At 40.4% G+C, this 15,117-nt stretch overlaps 1 protein-coding gene and 1 long non-coding RNA gene across 4 annotated transcripts in view; both read left to right on the forward strand.

Moving 5' to 3' along the window:
• Window positions 1-7,038, forward strand: part of CARNMT1 (carnosine N-methyltransferase 1) — a 54,365-nt gene extending 47,327 nt beyond the window's left edge. For all 3 annotated transcript variants that reach the window (XM_002708240.5, XM_051846610.2, XM_051846609.2), the window contains exons 7-8: window positions 3,643-3,746; window positions 4,397-7,038. In XM_002708240.5, coding sequence (XP_002708286.3) covers window positions 3,643-3,746; window positions 4,397-4,498 — 206 coding nt within the window. In that variant the 3' untranslated portion in view covers window positions 4,499-7,038. The remainder of the gene's footprint in view (window positions 1-3,642; window positions 3,747-4,396) is intronic.
• A 3,300-nt stretch (window positions 7,039-10,338) lies between these two features.
• Window positions 10,339-10,601, forward strand: LOC138844089 (uncharacterized). Its single transcript, XR_011379508.1, has 2 exons — window positions 10,339-10,453; window positions 10,534-10,601. It is a non-coding gene; the product is annotated as an uncharacterized lncRNA (long non-coding RNA).
• Window positions 10,602-15,117: the final 4,516 nt, after the last annotated feature.

Consider the following 15,117-nt stretch of genomic DNA (forward strand, 5'->3'; position numbering starts at 1 on the left):
GGTACAGAGCCTGGCAGACAGCAGACTTCTGTGTGTGAATGAAACTACTCTTTGAAAATTTTTAAAAAAGGAATAAAATGTTTAGGGAGATTGGCTGCCAAGAAACATGATAAAGGAGCATCTGTATTGGTAAATTCATAACATTCCTCTGGTTTTGGCTGCACCCATGTGGACATGAAGGCTTAATTTTCTCTGTGAACTATGAGTGTATCAGCCTTTCAGGGATGATGTTATTCTAACCATGCTTATACAGGCTAGATTATCAATATAAATGAGAAATGTAATGGCTAGCCATTCTGGAATACTCATAAATAGCACTGGAATTAAAACTAATGAAAATGTTTCACAAATTAGATGAAATTAGAGTAGCAGGGCTTATTAACTTAAAAATGCTTTAATTAAGAGGAACTTGAGGTACTATTTATTACTCTAAATAGAAAATATTTGTGAGCTTTTCAAGGAAACTGTTATACATATGTATCTTGGGTACATGGATGCCTGGGAATCCTGTTTTTCTTGATTATCAGTACCCCCCTTAAATACATTTCATTTATAATGTCTTTTAAAGTGAGAGAGTACATGCACATTTCCAGTGAGATAATGAAGGATATGCAATTTGCAAAGTAAACATAACCAACATCTGGAAGAATTAATGGATTAAAGTACAAAAGGAGATCTTTGTAAAACATACTGAACAGTGGGCTCCATCAGATTTTAAAACATTATAAAATTGGGGCCAGTGCTATGACAAAATGGTTTAACACCCTGGCCTGAAGCACCGGCATCCCATATGGGCGCTGGTTCTAGTCCCAGCTGCTCCTCTTCCAATCCAGCTTTCTGCTATGGCCTGGGATAGCAGTGGAAGATGGCCCAAGTCCTTGGGCCCCTGCACCCATGTGGGAGACCCAGAAGAAGCTCCTGGCTCCTGGTTTCGGATTGGAGTGGCTCCAGCTGTTGCGGCCATCTGGGGAGTGAACCAGTGGATGGAAGACTCTCTCTCTCTCTACCTCTCTACCTCTTTAACTCTGACTTTCAAATAAATAAATCTTTACAAAAAATTTATAAATATAAAATTTATAAATTATAGAATTTTTGAAAACATGAGACATTTCCTATAAAAGGTGGAAGATGAACATGTTATTTCCTCTCATTGAGACCTCAAGACAGTGATAGTAAAACTTTAAAAAGATATAAAATATACTGGCAAAGAATGGCAAGAATATCATCAAGGGACAAAAGAATTTAAAAAAAAAAAAGGGGTAGATAATTTCATAAACAGAAAAAAAAAAGTATGACTTCATGGAGTATTAGGGTGAAATGAAGACAGAAAGCAAGATGACTGGAAAATGACTAGTCTACCCCCAACCCCCACCCTTTCCTACCTTATCTCAGACTTTTTTGCTGGATTTTGATTTCCAGCTCTTTGCTTTGCATACATGCAAGCCATGCTTCTATCTTGGAGTGTGCAAGTCCATATAGCTACATGAGCTCTATTTACTTAGTAATTATATAGTAAATGCTCTTCTATCCCTTAAGTCTTTTCTGTACCTTTGTTTTCATATTTTAGATTTTTTTTTTTTTTTTTGACAGGCAGAGTGGACAGTGAGAGAGAGAGAGAGAGACAGAAAGCTCTTCCTTTTGCCGTTGGTTCACCCTCCAATGGCCGCCATGGCTGCAGCCGGCGCACCGCGCTGATCCCAAGCCAGGAGCCAGGTGCTTCTCCTGGTCTCCCATGCAGGTGCAGGGCATCTTCCACTGCACTCCCTGGCCGCAGCAGAGAGCTGGCCTGGAAGAGAGGCAACCGGACAGAATCCGGCGCCCCGACCGGGAATAGAACCCCCTGTGCCGGCGCCGCTAGGTGGAGGATTAGCCTAGTGAGCCGCGGCGCCAGCCAAGATTTGTTCACTGCATACAGTGAAATTTTGTTTCATTATCAAGTCTAACAGTCTGTCTTAACTAGAACTTTTAGAGCCTTATGGATATAAATAGTTTACATCAACTTGTCCCATACTTATCAAGTGAAACCTGTTAAAGCTGGCTGTTTTCCTTTTGATATATCCCCATCACTATTTGATGCCTCCTTTCTGACACAACCATATATTGTACCTTGTCTTTCTAGCCCTGAAATAAACCAGGTATTCCAAAGATCCCTGGTTCCTTTTAGTTGGGAATGAAAATATAGAAATGAAAATCTTGTTCTTCCACTGGAGTAATGTTGCTTCTAGGCCTCTTCAGCAGACAAGGGTAGGAAATATAGGTATTTGTCTGTGTCTATAGATTTTTTTTTTTAAAGATTTATTTATCTTACTTGAAAGTTAGTGTTACACAGAGAAAGAGAGGCAGAGAAAGAGGTCTTCCATCCACTGGTTCACTCCCCAATTGGCCGCAACGGTTGCAACTGTGCCAATCCGAAGCCAGGAGCTTCCTCCAGGTCCCCAACATGGGTGCAGGGGCCCAAGGACTTGAGCCATCTTCCACTTCTCTCAGGCCATAGCAGAGAGCTGGATAGGAAGTGAAGTAGCCGAGACTCAAACCGGCACCCATATGGGATGCCAGCACTGCAGGTGGCAGCTTTACCCGCTGTGCCACATCACGAGCCCCATATAGACTTCTATAAAAGATTTATTCATTTATTTATTTGAAAGGCAGAGTTACAGAGAGGCAGAGAGAGCAAAGTGGTCTTCCATCCACTGGTTCACTCCCTAGATGGTTGCAAAGTTCAGAGCTGCACCAATCCAAAGCCAGGAGACAGGAGCTTCTTCCAGGTCTTCCACGTGGGTGCAGGGGCCCAAACACTTGGGCCATCTTGTACTGCTTTCCCAGGCCATAGCAGAGAGCTGGATTAGAAGTGGGGCAGCAGGTACTCAAACCGGCACCCATATGAGATGCTTGCACTGCAGGCAGCGGTTCTAATCACTATGCCACAGTGCCGGCCCCATACATTCACTCTTAATGTGTGAAATCCAGTGGTTTTTATGTTCAGAGTTGTGCAGCTATCACCACAATCAATTTTAGAATGTTTTTATGACATAAAGAAGAAACTTCATGAGGGATCCATGTTTATACCGCTGACTTCTTTGAGTCATTGACCCTGTAAACTTTTTATAAAAGTGATATCACCTTCTTTGCTTCAAGTTTTGCCATAATTAGCATGTTTGTTCTTGTTCCTGTTTTGGCAGAATGCATGTCACATGTGCTAAGTCAGTACCATTTAATTTTGTTACCAAAAATCTTGAAATCCATACATAGTTTATTCATACTATGAATTTACAAATTTTCTATGAGCTTTTTGAAGATCACTCGTAGTTTGGAATTTGGGGATTCAGCATTCCTGAACCCTTCAGTACTACTCCTTCAGTAACCAAAGAGTCCCAGGTGAAGGTCCGTGATTTGAACAATCATAGTGCAAGGCCAGCTGTACCAGAGGGCCTTGCTCCAAGTGTAAACTCAGCTCCCAAATTTCACTTATTGGGCTAAAGTTTCAGAGGTCTGGATGAGTGTCCTCAGCAATTTAAAAGTTCTTTATTTCTTTTTTGTCTCATCTACTACCCAATTTATTATTCAGTTTGGAGTTCAGTCTAACGTGGCTATTAGTGCATGCTCATATTCAAGCAATTCATTCCCAGTATGTTTAAACCACAGGGCCTCTTTTGTACCACTTTGAAAATTTGGCAAATGAACTTTCCATAGAATTGAGCTATGAGGATATAAAGAATGTCGTTCTGCAATATGGATTCCAAGTAGAGGTAAGGATGGAATGAAGTATTACCAGAGTTTTAACTTAAAAATTGTATGAGTAATAAATATCATGGCAGCTACTGATCTTTCTTAACCTTTTTCTTTTCTCAACCATTAAGTAAGGATATTCTTGGTCTAGAATTATAATGTGTATGTAAAAGGGAAACTATCATCCCTGGTGAAATAGCATTTCAGTAAATAATAATTGATGCTTGTAATATTGGCTTTTATAGAGTCTCACTGATAGATACCAAGTAAACTAGGATCTGGAGAAACATAGGTATGGGAGGGCAAATGTAGAAGGAATATTGTTCTATGTCCTCTTCTGCTTATTTTTTTTAATCAGGTGCATTAGAGGAAGTTTTTATGATACATTGGCTATGTGTTTCAGCTTTGAGGAATAAAGCAAAACTGTTGAGTTCAGGCTCAACAGTTAGACTTCTTTAGTTTGAATCCCAGTTCTACCACATATTATTGGTATGACAAAACAACTTATATAACCTGTCCTTTGTAAAGAGGGATTCTCAAATAGCAGTGTTATGGGGATAGTTGTATGGAATAAGTGGATATACTTGAAATGGTGCCTACTACTTAAGTGCTCAGTGTGTTGGTGGTGTTATCATCATTGTCATCATGATCATTATTGTTTGCATTGCAGGTGGAAAAAGAATCTGTCTTGTCAACGTATACTGTGAATGATCTATCTATGATGAAATACTACTATGAATGTGTCTTGTTTGTGGTCCGTAAGCCGCAATAATGGTCTTAAGTTACATTACTCAGAAAAAAGTCTAATAAGAAAAGGCTGAAATAAACAACTCAAAATCAACTATCAGTGATGACAGGACAAAACCTCAAATCAGTGGTGCCTTCTTATTCCTAACAAAATTTAGAAATAGTGTCTATTTTCTTAATATGTCTATTGCTTTTTCAGAAATATACTATGCCATGCAGATTTGTACTACATAAGTAATATGGAGGAAATGTCTTCAAGTATACTTTCCTTGAAGTTCAGGTCTTTGAGTGGAAAAATTCTAATCTCCAGTGTCTTCTTGAAGCTATATCCATTGCAAGTCTGCCATCTTGTTGACTGATCGTATTGAAGTCTACATAATAATATCTCTCTCGCTCTCTCTCTTTCTTTTTTTTTTTTTTTTTTTTTTTTGGTGTGTGTGTGTGTTTGCATTGGAGTTATTTTGGCAGAGTCTAAAGATCTTTCTGTCACATTCAGCATCTGTTATTGGGACTTCTATTCATTTGGACCTAAGCAATCTATACATAAAAGATGTGATTCTTTTATCATTCAAATTATTTTTACTAGCTTAGTTGAACTTAGAGAAGCATAAAAAATGGCATTTTCATGAGATGCTAAATTTAATAGCATCACAAGTCAGTAAACTGCATTCAGGTAACTGAGAAATTGTCTTTTAGCCACACTAAACTGAACACTTGTTGAACACATACTCATCATGGATCACTTTGAAATGTATGAGATCTCAATATTATAAATGAGGCACAGAAGCTTTTTTAAAGGTAGTATTAGGAAGCTGAGAAAATAAGAATAAAATCTGCCCATTTGAAATATATAGTTTCAAACTAAATGAATACAGAGTTTGTCAGTGTGATGTTTACAATAATGTCTTTAGATTATCTGGATTATGAAAACAAGCACTTTTTTGTTAAAACAATTATATACTAATAAAAACTATCATAATGGTATTAATGTAAGGAAATTTTGAATATGAAATTCAGGGATAAATTACAATCCATGGTCTGTGTCTTCAATATTGTAAGCAGCAGACATTAAGGTAATTTTAGATTAACACCATTTTGTTCCCTGATTGATGGAGCTTAAACAGTGTATGCTGCTTTAAATTTCTACCTCTAGCAGATCTTTATTGGAGGGAATTTTCCTTTTTATTATTATTTTTAAATGTTCATTATGCCGTTTCCGGTAGCTTGAAAAGTAGAGATGACTCATGTTTTAACCTTTTCTTGGAGGAAAGGAATAATTTTTCTTGAATATTTTCACAGATTATTGTGATTGCTTTAAAGAACCTCTGTGGCAATTTGGATTAGATGGACTTAATAATGTGCTTGTAGCATAATTGTCATGTTTTAATAAGAAAACTTACTTGTAAATCTTTACAGCTTTGTTGTCACTTAGGATAGGGAGTTACTATTGGAGGTGGCATCTTACTAGTGGGGGTGGGGACCTGTGTCTGCATATAGTGAGGGAAGTTTTATGATCCTCACTCCTACCATGCACAACAGGGTTCCATATGACTTGTTGAATTAGGGAATTTTTAAAACTATTTCTCATTTATGTGTCCCTCAGTACGTGGCAGATGTTCGTTTGGTGTGAATTCTCATTACCTGTATGAATGAACTTGAAATTAAGGGAAAATCTTTTTCTCTTAAATCATAAAAGAAACAAAGTTTTAAAAAACATCCATTGAATGTAAAGGATTGCACGCTGTTTTTGAGTGATTTAGAAGTGCTTTTTATTCATTGGCTACTATTTGTTTTTTACAACTGTATCAAAACAGATGATCTTTGTTTTTCTCACATAGGAAAAACAAGTTGGCACTGGTGGGTTGGTTTTATTAATTAAAATTGTTTTGCTATCAGGTGATTTTTTTAACAGTGTTACTTACACTTCTAAATTATATAATATTTTAGTTAATTCTGAAATCATTGATTTGCTTTTAATTTCTCACATGAATATTTTTAAAATGTTCTACATAAATTTGCATCTTTTTCTTACAGCTTTTTCAGTTTATATATTCTAAACTTGAAAAGGTAGAATCAGTCAATATTAGAAGTGTCACTGGAGGATTTATTTAAATTTTCATTTCTTATGTTTAATCCTAGCTACTAAAGTGTGTGAGCCTTAAAAGTTTTTTTCCCTTAAATTAACTTTACACACAAAAGCTTCAATTTTCATAAAGTGGGAGGAGATAGGTTATTGTGCTTGCTTTTTTAAAACATTTTCTTTATTCTGAAATGATGTATATTTAGATACGCTAATCAAGTGGACAAGATGGTGTATATATATGTGTACATATATATATATATACACACACACAACATAAAGAGAAGCCCTACAAATAAATCACAGGATAAAAATTATGAAGTTTGGGAACTGTAAAGTGTACTGTATTTATATGTAACTAATTCAAAAAGTTGCCACAAAGGCTGAATTGGAAGCTTCATGTCTGCATGAAATTTCCTGTATTTTTAATGTGTACGATGGATTTAATTCTTCTTGAATATTAAAGTCTGCCAATTGCTATGAAACTATATTTGCTTGGTTGTTTCCATCTCAGTTAGTTATAACTTACAGATGTGGAAATTTTAATTGATGGAGCACATACACTTTGAATCCTTTGTCTGGCCTATTTTTTGTATACTTCTAGAAAGTGAGTAATAAGAATATTTTTCCTTTGAGTATGCCAGGCTTTATACTAACTATTTTCACTTTGTTTCATTCAAGTTCACTGTAATGAGATTGGAGTACACTAATGGAAAAAAGATTAATCTTGATCTTTAGTTTGTAAAATAATAGAAACAAGAACTATAAAGGAAAACAGTAGAAAGGAGTCCCAGCACCAGCCATAGTAGGATAAGCATGGTTCATCACCTCAGACAAACCACTTGGAGCTTATGTCTTCAATTGTAGGATAAGATCAATACTACCTATTTCAAAGGGTTTTGAGGCTGATCATATGAACTTTTACATAAACAAAGGACTTCATAAAATTTGTAGAAATGCATATAATAAAAAAATTATGCATAGATTCAAAACTTTGCACCAAAATAAACTTTTAATGCCATTTTCTCAGTTTGAATTACCCTCACATGTGTGTGAATAAAGGCACATGATAGACAATTAAATGTAATTTCAATCTGTGTTGACTGCTGTATAGTGATAGGAAAAGATGAAGATTGGTAATAGGACATTAGTTTTTGTGTTATGCTAGTCCTTTGAAAATGTTTTCAGTACAGTCCGGGGGAAAAATATTTAAAAAACAAAAAGGGCAGGGGTGTGTGTGTCTAGTCTAGAAGTTTGATGGGAACTGTGAGAAAATATAATAGTAGGTAATCAGAAGGCACAAATAAAGTTTAATGGAAGATTATCTTCACTTTTACAAACATGTTAATGCATGCCTCTTACATATGAAGATACTTGAACAAGTTCATGGAAAAACAGAAACATTTTGAAACCCATGAGTAATTTTTTTTTAAAGAGTTTTATTTATTTATTTGAAAGTCAGAGTTACAGAGAGAGGAGGCAGAGAGAGAGAGAGAGGTCTTCCATCTGCTGGTTCACTCCCCAACTGGCTGCAACAGCTGGAGCTGTGCCAATCTGGAGCCAGGAGCTAGGAGTTTCTTCCAGGTCTCCCATTTGGGTGCAGGAGTCCAAGGCCTTGGGCCATCTTATACTGCTTTCCCAGGCCATAGCTGAGAGCTGGATTGGAAGTGGAGCATCTGGGTCTCGAACTGGCGCACATATGGGATGCTGGCACTTCAGGCCAGGGTGTTAACCCGCTGTGTCACAGCGCCAGCTTCCCATGAGTAATTTTTTGATCATGTGCAATTTCCATAAATTTTTTGAAGACCCCTCTTGTGCATGGATTTCAAAATCCTTATATTTTCATTTTCAGTTAAGTTGTCTTTCAAAAAGACTGAACGAATTTACATGTCAACAACAGTGTTTAATTTTGCATCCATTCTTTGGCCAATACTGTATATATTGCTGCACTTTATTTTTGTCAATGTAAGGAAATCTTTATTTCTAATATTTTAAAAATATTTTGGCAAGTTGAACAATTTCTTTAAGTTTAATGGCCAAGAGGGCTATCTTTAATCTGTCGGTCAAGAGTCCTAAGTTAATAAACACAGTAAGGTTCATCAAGGAAAGTCCTAGCCAGGGTCATAAGCACTGTTGAGGTCTCTCTTCTGAGGAGAAACTACATCTGCTGCTGATTCTGTGCTGCTGGCATTGAAGCCAAGCAGCAGCAACAGCTCATTCAATTCCTTTGGTTTCATCTGCCAAACAATCAAGGAGGTAGGCCTCTGAGTCAAGGCTCCATTAAATCAGTGGCTCTGCTTCAGGCAGTAGAGTTGGCCATAAAGTTTACCCCTAAAGGCATAGCCGCCACTTTTTCATGTGACAACAAAATGCTAATAAGTCCCTTCACTAAAAATACTATTTCTGCTTGCCTGGCAGGTGTGTTGGGCTCTCTTCAGCTTGTTAGCCATCAAGTCCACAGTGACCCATTCCAGAATGCCAGATGTCAAGCCAAAGAGTCACAAGAAAAGCCTCTGTGAATCACACATTCAGTTTTAGCTTAGTTGCAGGTTAGTGGGTGACTTATTTTGTAAAACCATACAAGAGTGTACTTAGCTGGTCAGCCATTTGGTGCTACTGTAGTAATGGACCCTGGCCTCTTTTGAGTACTCAGGTAGGCATTCGGTCTTTAGAGCTATGGTTTCTTTCTTTCCCTAGGATTCTGTATTTTTCCTATTGGTGCAAAGAACCCTGGTGACAGGTTTTTTTTTTTTTTTTTTTTTTTTAAAGTATTCTGTTCCTCGTGAAAATCACCACAAACATAGGTGATTACATAGGCTTACCAGCAGGCCCCACAGAGAGCTGCCTTCCTCACATTTCACTTGGTGCATAGCCAATATATTGAAATCTCCAAAGGGACTTGTGCTCAGGACTTTCTTCACCACCAGTCATAGCTCTTAAATATTACTGGCATACTTAGCCCCTGTGCCTCCTTTATTGTTGGCCTCTATTGGGGCCTTAGGTAGAAACCTTCCTCAGGTGTCTCTGCTAAGACCTGCTCAGGGACAGAGAGGTTGGGACCTGAAAATACATTTTTTTCCTCCCTCCCCTCATCCCTGGCCTACAAAGCCACAGGAGCCTTGACATTTTATTTTGGCTTCTTGTTTTAATTCACTGTTCCAACTCAGCATTTATGAACTGACGATTTGTTTCCTTTCCCTGCTCCAAGCTCTATCCAAAGTTTATCATTTGAAGTATAGTGCCCTTTTTCCTACAGGCAGTTATACTTGTTTAAAGGTGATATGGCACAGCTGCTAAGAGGCCAAATCAAGTCTCCCCCCACCCCTCCCACCCCAGCTGGAATGCCAGGTAGCACTGCGTGGGACAGTGAGAAAAGGTGATGCAGGAAGAAATTGGTTTTGTACTGCTGCTACTTCTCCCCATCTAGCTCCAGCATCTAGGATGCCTTGCTTTCAATCTATGCACATGTACTGAACTCTGCTCAGCAGTATTGCACTTTGGCCACCCTGGCACCCAAAACCTCATTCTTGTTGCTAGCCAAGTTGTACTATGGCAGAAGCCAGGTGTTTGGCTTTGCACTATCAGGCAAGGCTTTTCTTTCAGAGTGGCCACCCACTGTCAATTTAGCCAAGTGAACTTCTGTTTTCAGGCCACCCAAATTCCTCAATACTGGTAACTTTAATTTCAGCTTGGGAGACTCAGCAGCTACAGCCATCCTGCCTTTCTGCTGGGGCTATGGAACTTGCTGCTCTATTGCTGTTAGAACATCTCATCCGCTTCCTGGAAGAGAATAAGCAGTAATCAAGGTGTGGTCATGTATCACCTAACAACATCTCAGTTGGGATAGACCACACGTGATAGTGGTCCCATAATACCTGACGACACCATGGACACCTTTGTGTAAGTACACTCTGATGTTAACACAATGACAGAATTGGCCAACAACGCATTTCTCTGAGTGACTTCAATCTTACTTGTAGGCACTCTGCGTCACTAACAGAAAGTTGAGACTCAGAACTGTCCTGCCTCTTGTACCAGCTGGACAAAATATTTACTACTGGATCCTAGGGAGATAAATTCCTGATGTGCCCTGCAAGGCTTTGTCCTTCCTAATCCAGAAAGCCACAGTCAACAACATCCTATCCTTGTCAACAAAATTGTTGAGTCTGGGATTTTTACTTTACCGTATTTATAAGCTAATAAGTTAGCTTGGTATGGTTTCATAGATTTTGGCAGAAGACATGGCATAGTGCACAAGTGATACATCGTTTCTGGATATCCTCACCCAGTGTCCCTTAAGATAACATTAAAATAATCATAATACAATGACTGAAACTTTGAAATTGATATTGGTAGAATACTGTTACAGACTGTTCTTGTTTGGAGTTTACCCAGTACTTGCAAGCACTCATATTTCCTTTTCCATTCTCATACTTTTAACCCATCTTCTTTAAAAAGTGAATTTTCTGTACTATTTAAAGGCACAGGATAGCTTTGTATTAGCTTTCTACAATACTGTATTTTAATTTTATCCAGTAAATAAGATAGAGTAACAGTTTTTTAAGACATTTATTTGAAAGGCAGAGTGTGAGAAAGAGATGGAGAGGCAATCTTTCATTTGCTGTTTCCCATGAGTCTGAAATTCATCCAGGTTGCCCACATGCGTGCTGGCAGGGGTCCAAATACTAAGGTCATCATACACTGCTTTCTCAGGTGCATTGGCAGGGAGCTGGGTAAGAAGCACAGTAGCCAGGTCCCAAAACAGCATTCTGAAATGAAATACTGGGACCACAAGTGGCAGCTTAACATGCTGCACCACAATATTGGCCCTGCAGTACAACTTTTATACAACTTAGGAGATTTTTAAAAAATTCTCCCTAAGAGAAAGTGATTCATCAGACCCTAGTGTTAAAATATCTTCTCACAATAAACGGATTTAATTGCATTAAAATGGCATTTTTCAAATGTTTAAATTACACCAACATTCCTAAATCGAGGCAACCAATCCATTGGTAACAATGGGGTGTGAATATTTGGTAAATGTTTATGGTTTTCATTTTCATTAATGAAAAACCTTTCCAAGTGCTACCAAACAGTAAAATAGATTTCACCATTTCTCAGCTAATCATAGACCTGCCAACTGTGAAATCAGAAAAGATAAAGTGTTTTATAGTAATACATGAAGAAACAGAAACAAGATACAGAGTTGCAGAGAATCAAACGAGCTATAATCACTTGAATATAGGTATCCTTAAAGTTGGAGACTACAATTGGTATTTAAAATAAAATGTGGGCCAGCGCCGCAGCTCAATAGGCTAATCCTCCACCTTGCAGCGCCGGCACACCAGGTTCTAGTCCCGGTCGGGGCACCGGATTCTGTCCCGGTTGCCCCTCTTCCAGGCCAGCTCTCTGCTGTGGCCAGGGAGTGCAGTGGAGGATGGCCCAGGTGCTTGGGCCCTGCACCCCATGGGAGACCAGGAGAAGCACCTGGCTCCTGGCTTGGGATCAGCGCGGTGCTCCGGCTGCAGCGGGCTGGCCGCACCGGCCACTGGAGGGTGAACCAATGGCAAAGGAAGACCTTTCTCTCTTTCAATCTCTCTCACTGTCCACTCTGCCTGCAAAAAATTAAAAGAAAATAAAAAAATAAAATCTGGAGAGTGAGCAATTAGCTTTGGGGTTTAGACACCTGCATCAGAGCACCTGGGTATGATTCCTGGCTCTTGATCCTTACTCTAGCTCCCTGCCAATGCAGACTCTAGTAGGAAGCAGTGATGGCCCAGAAAATTGGGACCCTCCCATCCATAGAGAAGACATGGATTGTGTTCCTGGCTCCTGACTGAAGCCCCAGCTGTTGTGAGCATCTGGGAGTCAACCAGTGGGTGAAGTTCTGTATTCTCTGCTTCTGAAATAAACGACTTGAAGACTTGATGAAATACAAATGTTCCTTAGAAATTGGAAATAAAACTTTCAGTTGATGGAGAGCATCAGACTTGGTTAATAAGTGACAGTCTCGCATTTATGTATCTTAACTGCTTTATGTGTAATATTCATAAATTAAAATTTTAGGCCAGCACTGTGGCTCACTAGAATAATCCTCTGTCTGCGGCACCGGCATCCCAAGTTCTAGTCCTGGTTGGGGCACCGGTTCTGTCCCGATTGCTCCTCTTCCAGTCCAGCTCTCTGCTATGGCCCGGGAGTGCAGTGGAGGATGGCCCAGGTCCTTGGGCCCTGGACCCGCATGAGAGACCAGGAGGAAACACCTGGCTTCTGGCTTCGGATCAGCGCAGCGTGCCGGCCGTAGCAGCCACTGGGGAGGGGTGAAACAACAGAAAAAGGAAGACCTTTCTGTCTCATGGTTTACCCCATGGAATGAAAGTACATTTTATTTTATTTATTTGAGAGGTTCAGTTACAGACAGTGAAAGGAAGAGACAGAGAAAGGTCTTCCTTCCTTGGTTCACTCCCCAAATGGCCACAATGATTGGCGCTGCGCCGATCTGAAGCCAGGAGTCAGGTGCTTCTTCCCGGTCTCCCATGTGGATGCAGGGGCCCAAGCACTTGGGCCATCTAATACTGCTTTCCCAGGCCACAGCAGAGAGGCAGATTGGAAGAGGAGCAGCCGGGACTAGAACTGGTGCCCATTTGGGATGTCTGTCTCAGGCAGAGGATTAACCTGCTGCACCATGGCACCGGCCCCAGAATGAAAGTACATTAATCAAGATGCCATTATAAAAGTTTTATTAGTGGGGCCGGCGCTGTGGTGTGGTGGATAAAGCCACTGCCTGCGGTGCCAGCACCCCACTTGGGTGCTGGTTCCAGTCCTGGCTGCTCCACTTCTCATCCAGCTCTCTGCTATGGCCTGGGAAAGTAGTAGAAGATGGCCCAAGTACTTGGGCCCCTGCACTCTTATAGGAGACTCGGAAAAAGCTCCTGGCTTCAAATCAGCACAGCTCCAGCCATTTTGGCCAACTGGGGAGTGACCCAGCGGATAGAAGACCTCTATCTCTGCCTCTCCTTCTCTCTCTGTATAACTGGCGCCACAGCTCACTTAGCTAGTCCTCCACCTGTGGCGCCGGTACCCTGGGTTCTAGTCCCGGTTGGGGCGCCAGTTCTGTCCTTGTTGCTCCTCTTCCAGTCCAGCTCTCTGCTGTGGCCCAGGAGGGCAGTGGAAAATGGCCCAAGAGGTTGGGCCCTGCACCCACATGGGAGACCAGGAGGAAGCACCTGGCTCCTGGCTTCAGATTGGCACAGCGCCAGCCGTGGCGGCCATTTCGGGGGTGAACCAACGGAAGGAAGACCTTTCTTTCTGTCTCTCACTAACTCTTCCTGTCAACATAAAAATAAAGATTTCTTTTAAAAAATGTATTAGTAAGTACAAATATCTGTGCCTAGAACCTGCCACTATTCCAAACTGAAACACCAATACATAATTGCCAAGAATATAAACTTTTGGTTGATTTTTTTGCATCTTACAAGGCAGTCATTTCTCATGCTTTGTTTTATGTGAAAGAGTTCCTATGTCCCATCTTGCCTTGGAGTAACGTCCTTTTTAGAATTCATCTTACTGAATTATCTTGCAATGTCAGTTCTGATGACTTAAGAAAAAGTATGATTTTGTAGATTATAAAACATGGAAGAATGGAAAAAATACAAAGTTACTTGTTTCTAAGTCAGATACCACTTCAGAAACATTCATCACTGGGCTACATGGAGTACATCTAGTGAGAATGGAAACACCCTAAGAACAGGACATATGGACACAGTAAGAATGATTTACTTGTCACAGTTTGCTGAAGGGAAGATAACTACCTGGCCTTCAAAACTGTGCCATCTGGTTCAGAAGCTGCTGATGGTGCCAGATCCCATGTCCTTTGGTATGGCATTTGGTCTATGCTGAAGCTGTCATTTATGAAGGGTCTGAGATGTAACCTTATTATCAAGCTTGAAGGTTAGTCTGCCACAGTGTCATGAAGGCATACAAAAGACTCCTACGTCAAAGACAGGACAGCTTATTGTATACAGTAATGGTAACAGCCAGAGAATTGATTGCCCCTTAGACCCAAATCTCATAAGCTGCAGCAAAAATTGTACCAGAGAAGATCTGTAGATGTATTGGGCAGCATCACAGGAGAAGCCCCAAGTTTGGAGAATCTTACTTAATCTTTCATAATGAGCATTGTAAACCCCAATTGTTTTTTAGACATTTATTTATTTGAAAGTTACAGGGCCAGCGCCGCGGCTCAACAGGCTAATCCTCCGCCTTGCAGCGCCGGCACACCGGGTTCTAGTCCCGGTCGGGGCACCGGATTCAGTCCCGGTTGCCCCTCTTCCAAGCCAGCTCTCTGCAGTGGCCAGGAAGGGCAGTGGAGGATGGCCCAAGTGCTTGGGCCCTGCACCCCATGGGAGACCAGGATAAGCACCTGGCTCCTGCCTTCGGATCAGCCCAGTGCGCTGGCAGCGGCGGCCATTGGAGGGTGAACCAACGGCAAAGGAAGACCTTTCTCTCTGTCTCTCTTTATCTCTCACTGTCCACTCTGCCTGTCAAAAAAAAAAAAAAAAAAAAAA

This window comes from Oryctolagus cuniculus, chromosome 1, assembly GCF_964237555.1.
Source record: "Oryctolagus cuniculus chromosome 1, mOryCun1.1, whole genome shotgun sequence".
Lineage (NCBI taxonomy): Eukaryota > Metazoa > Chordata > Mammalia > Lagomorpha > Leporidae > Oryctolagus > Oryctolagus cuniculus.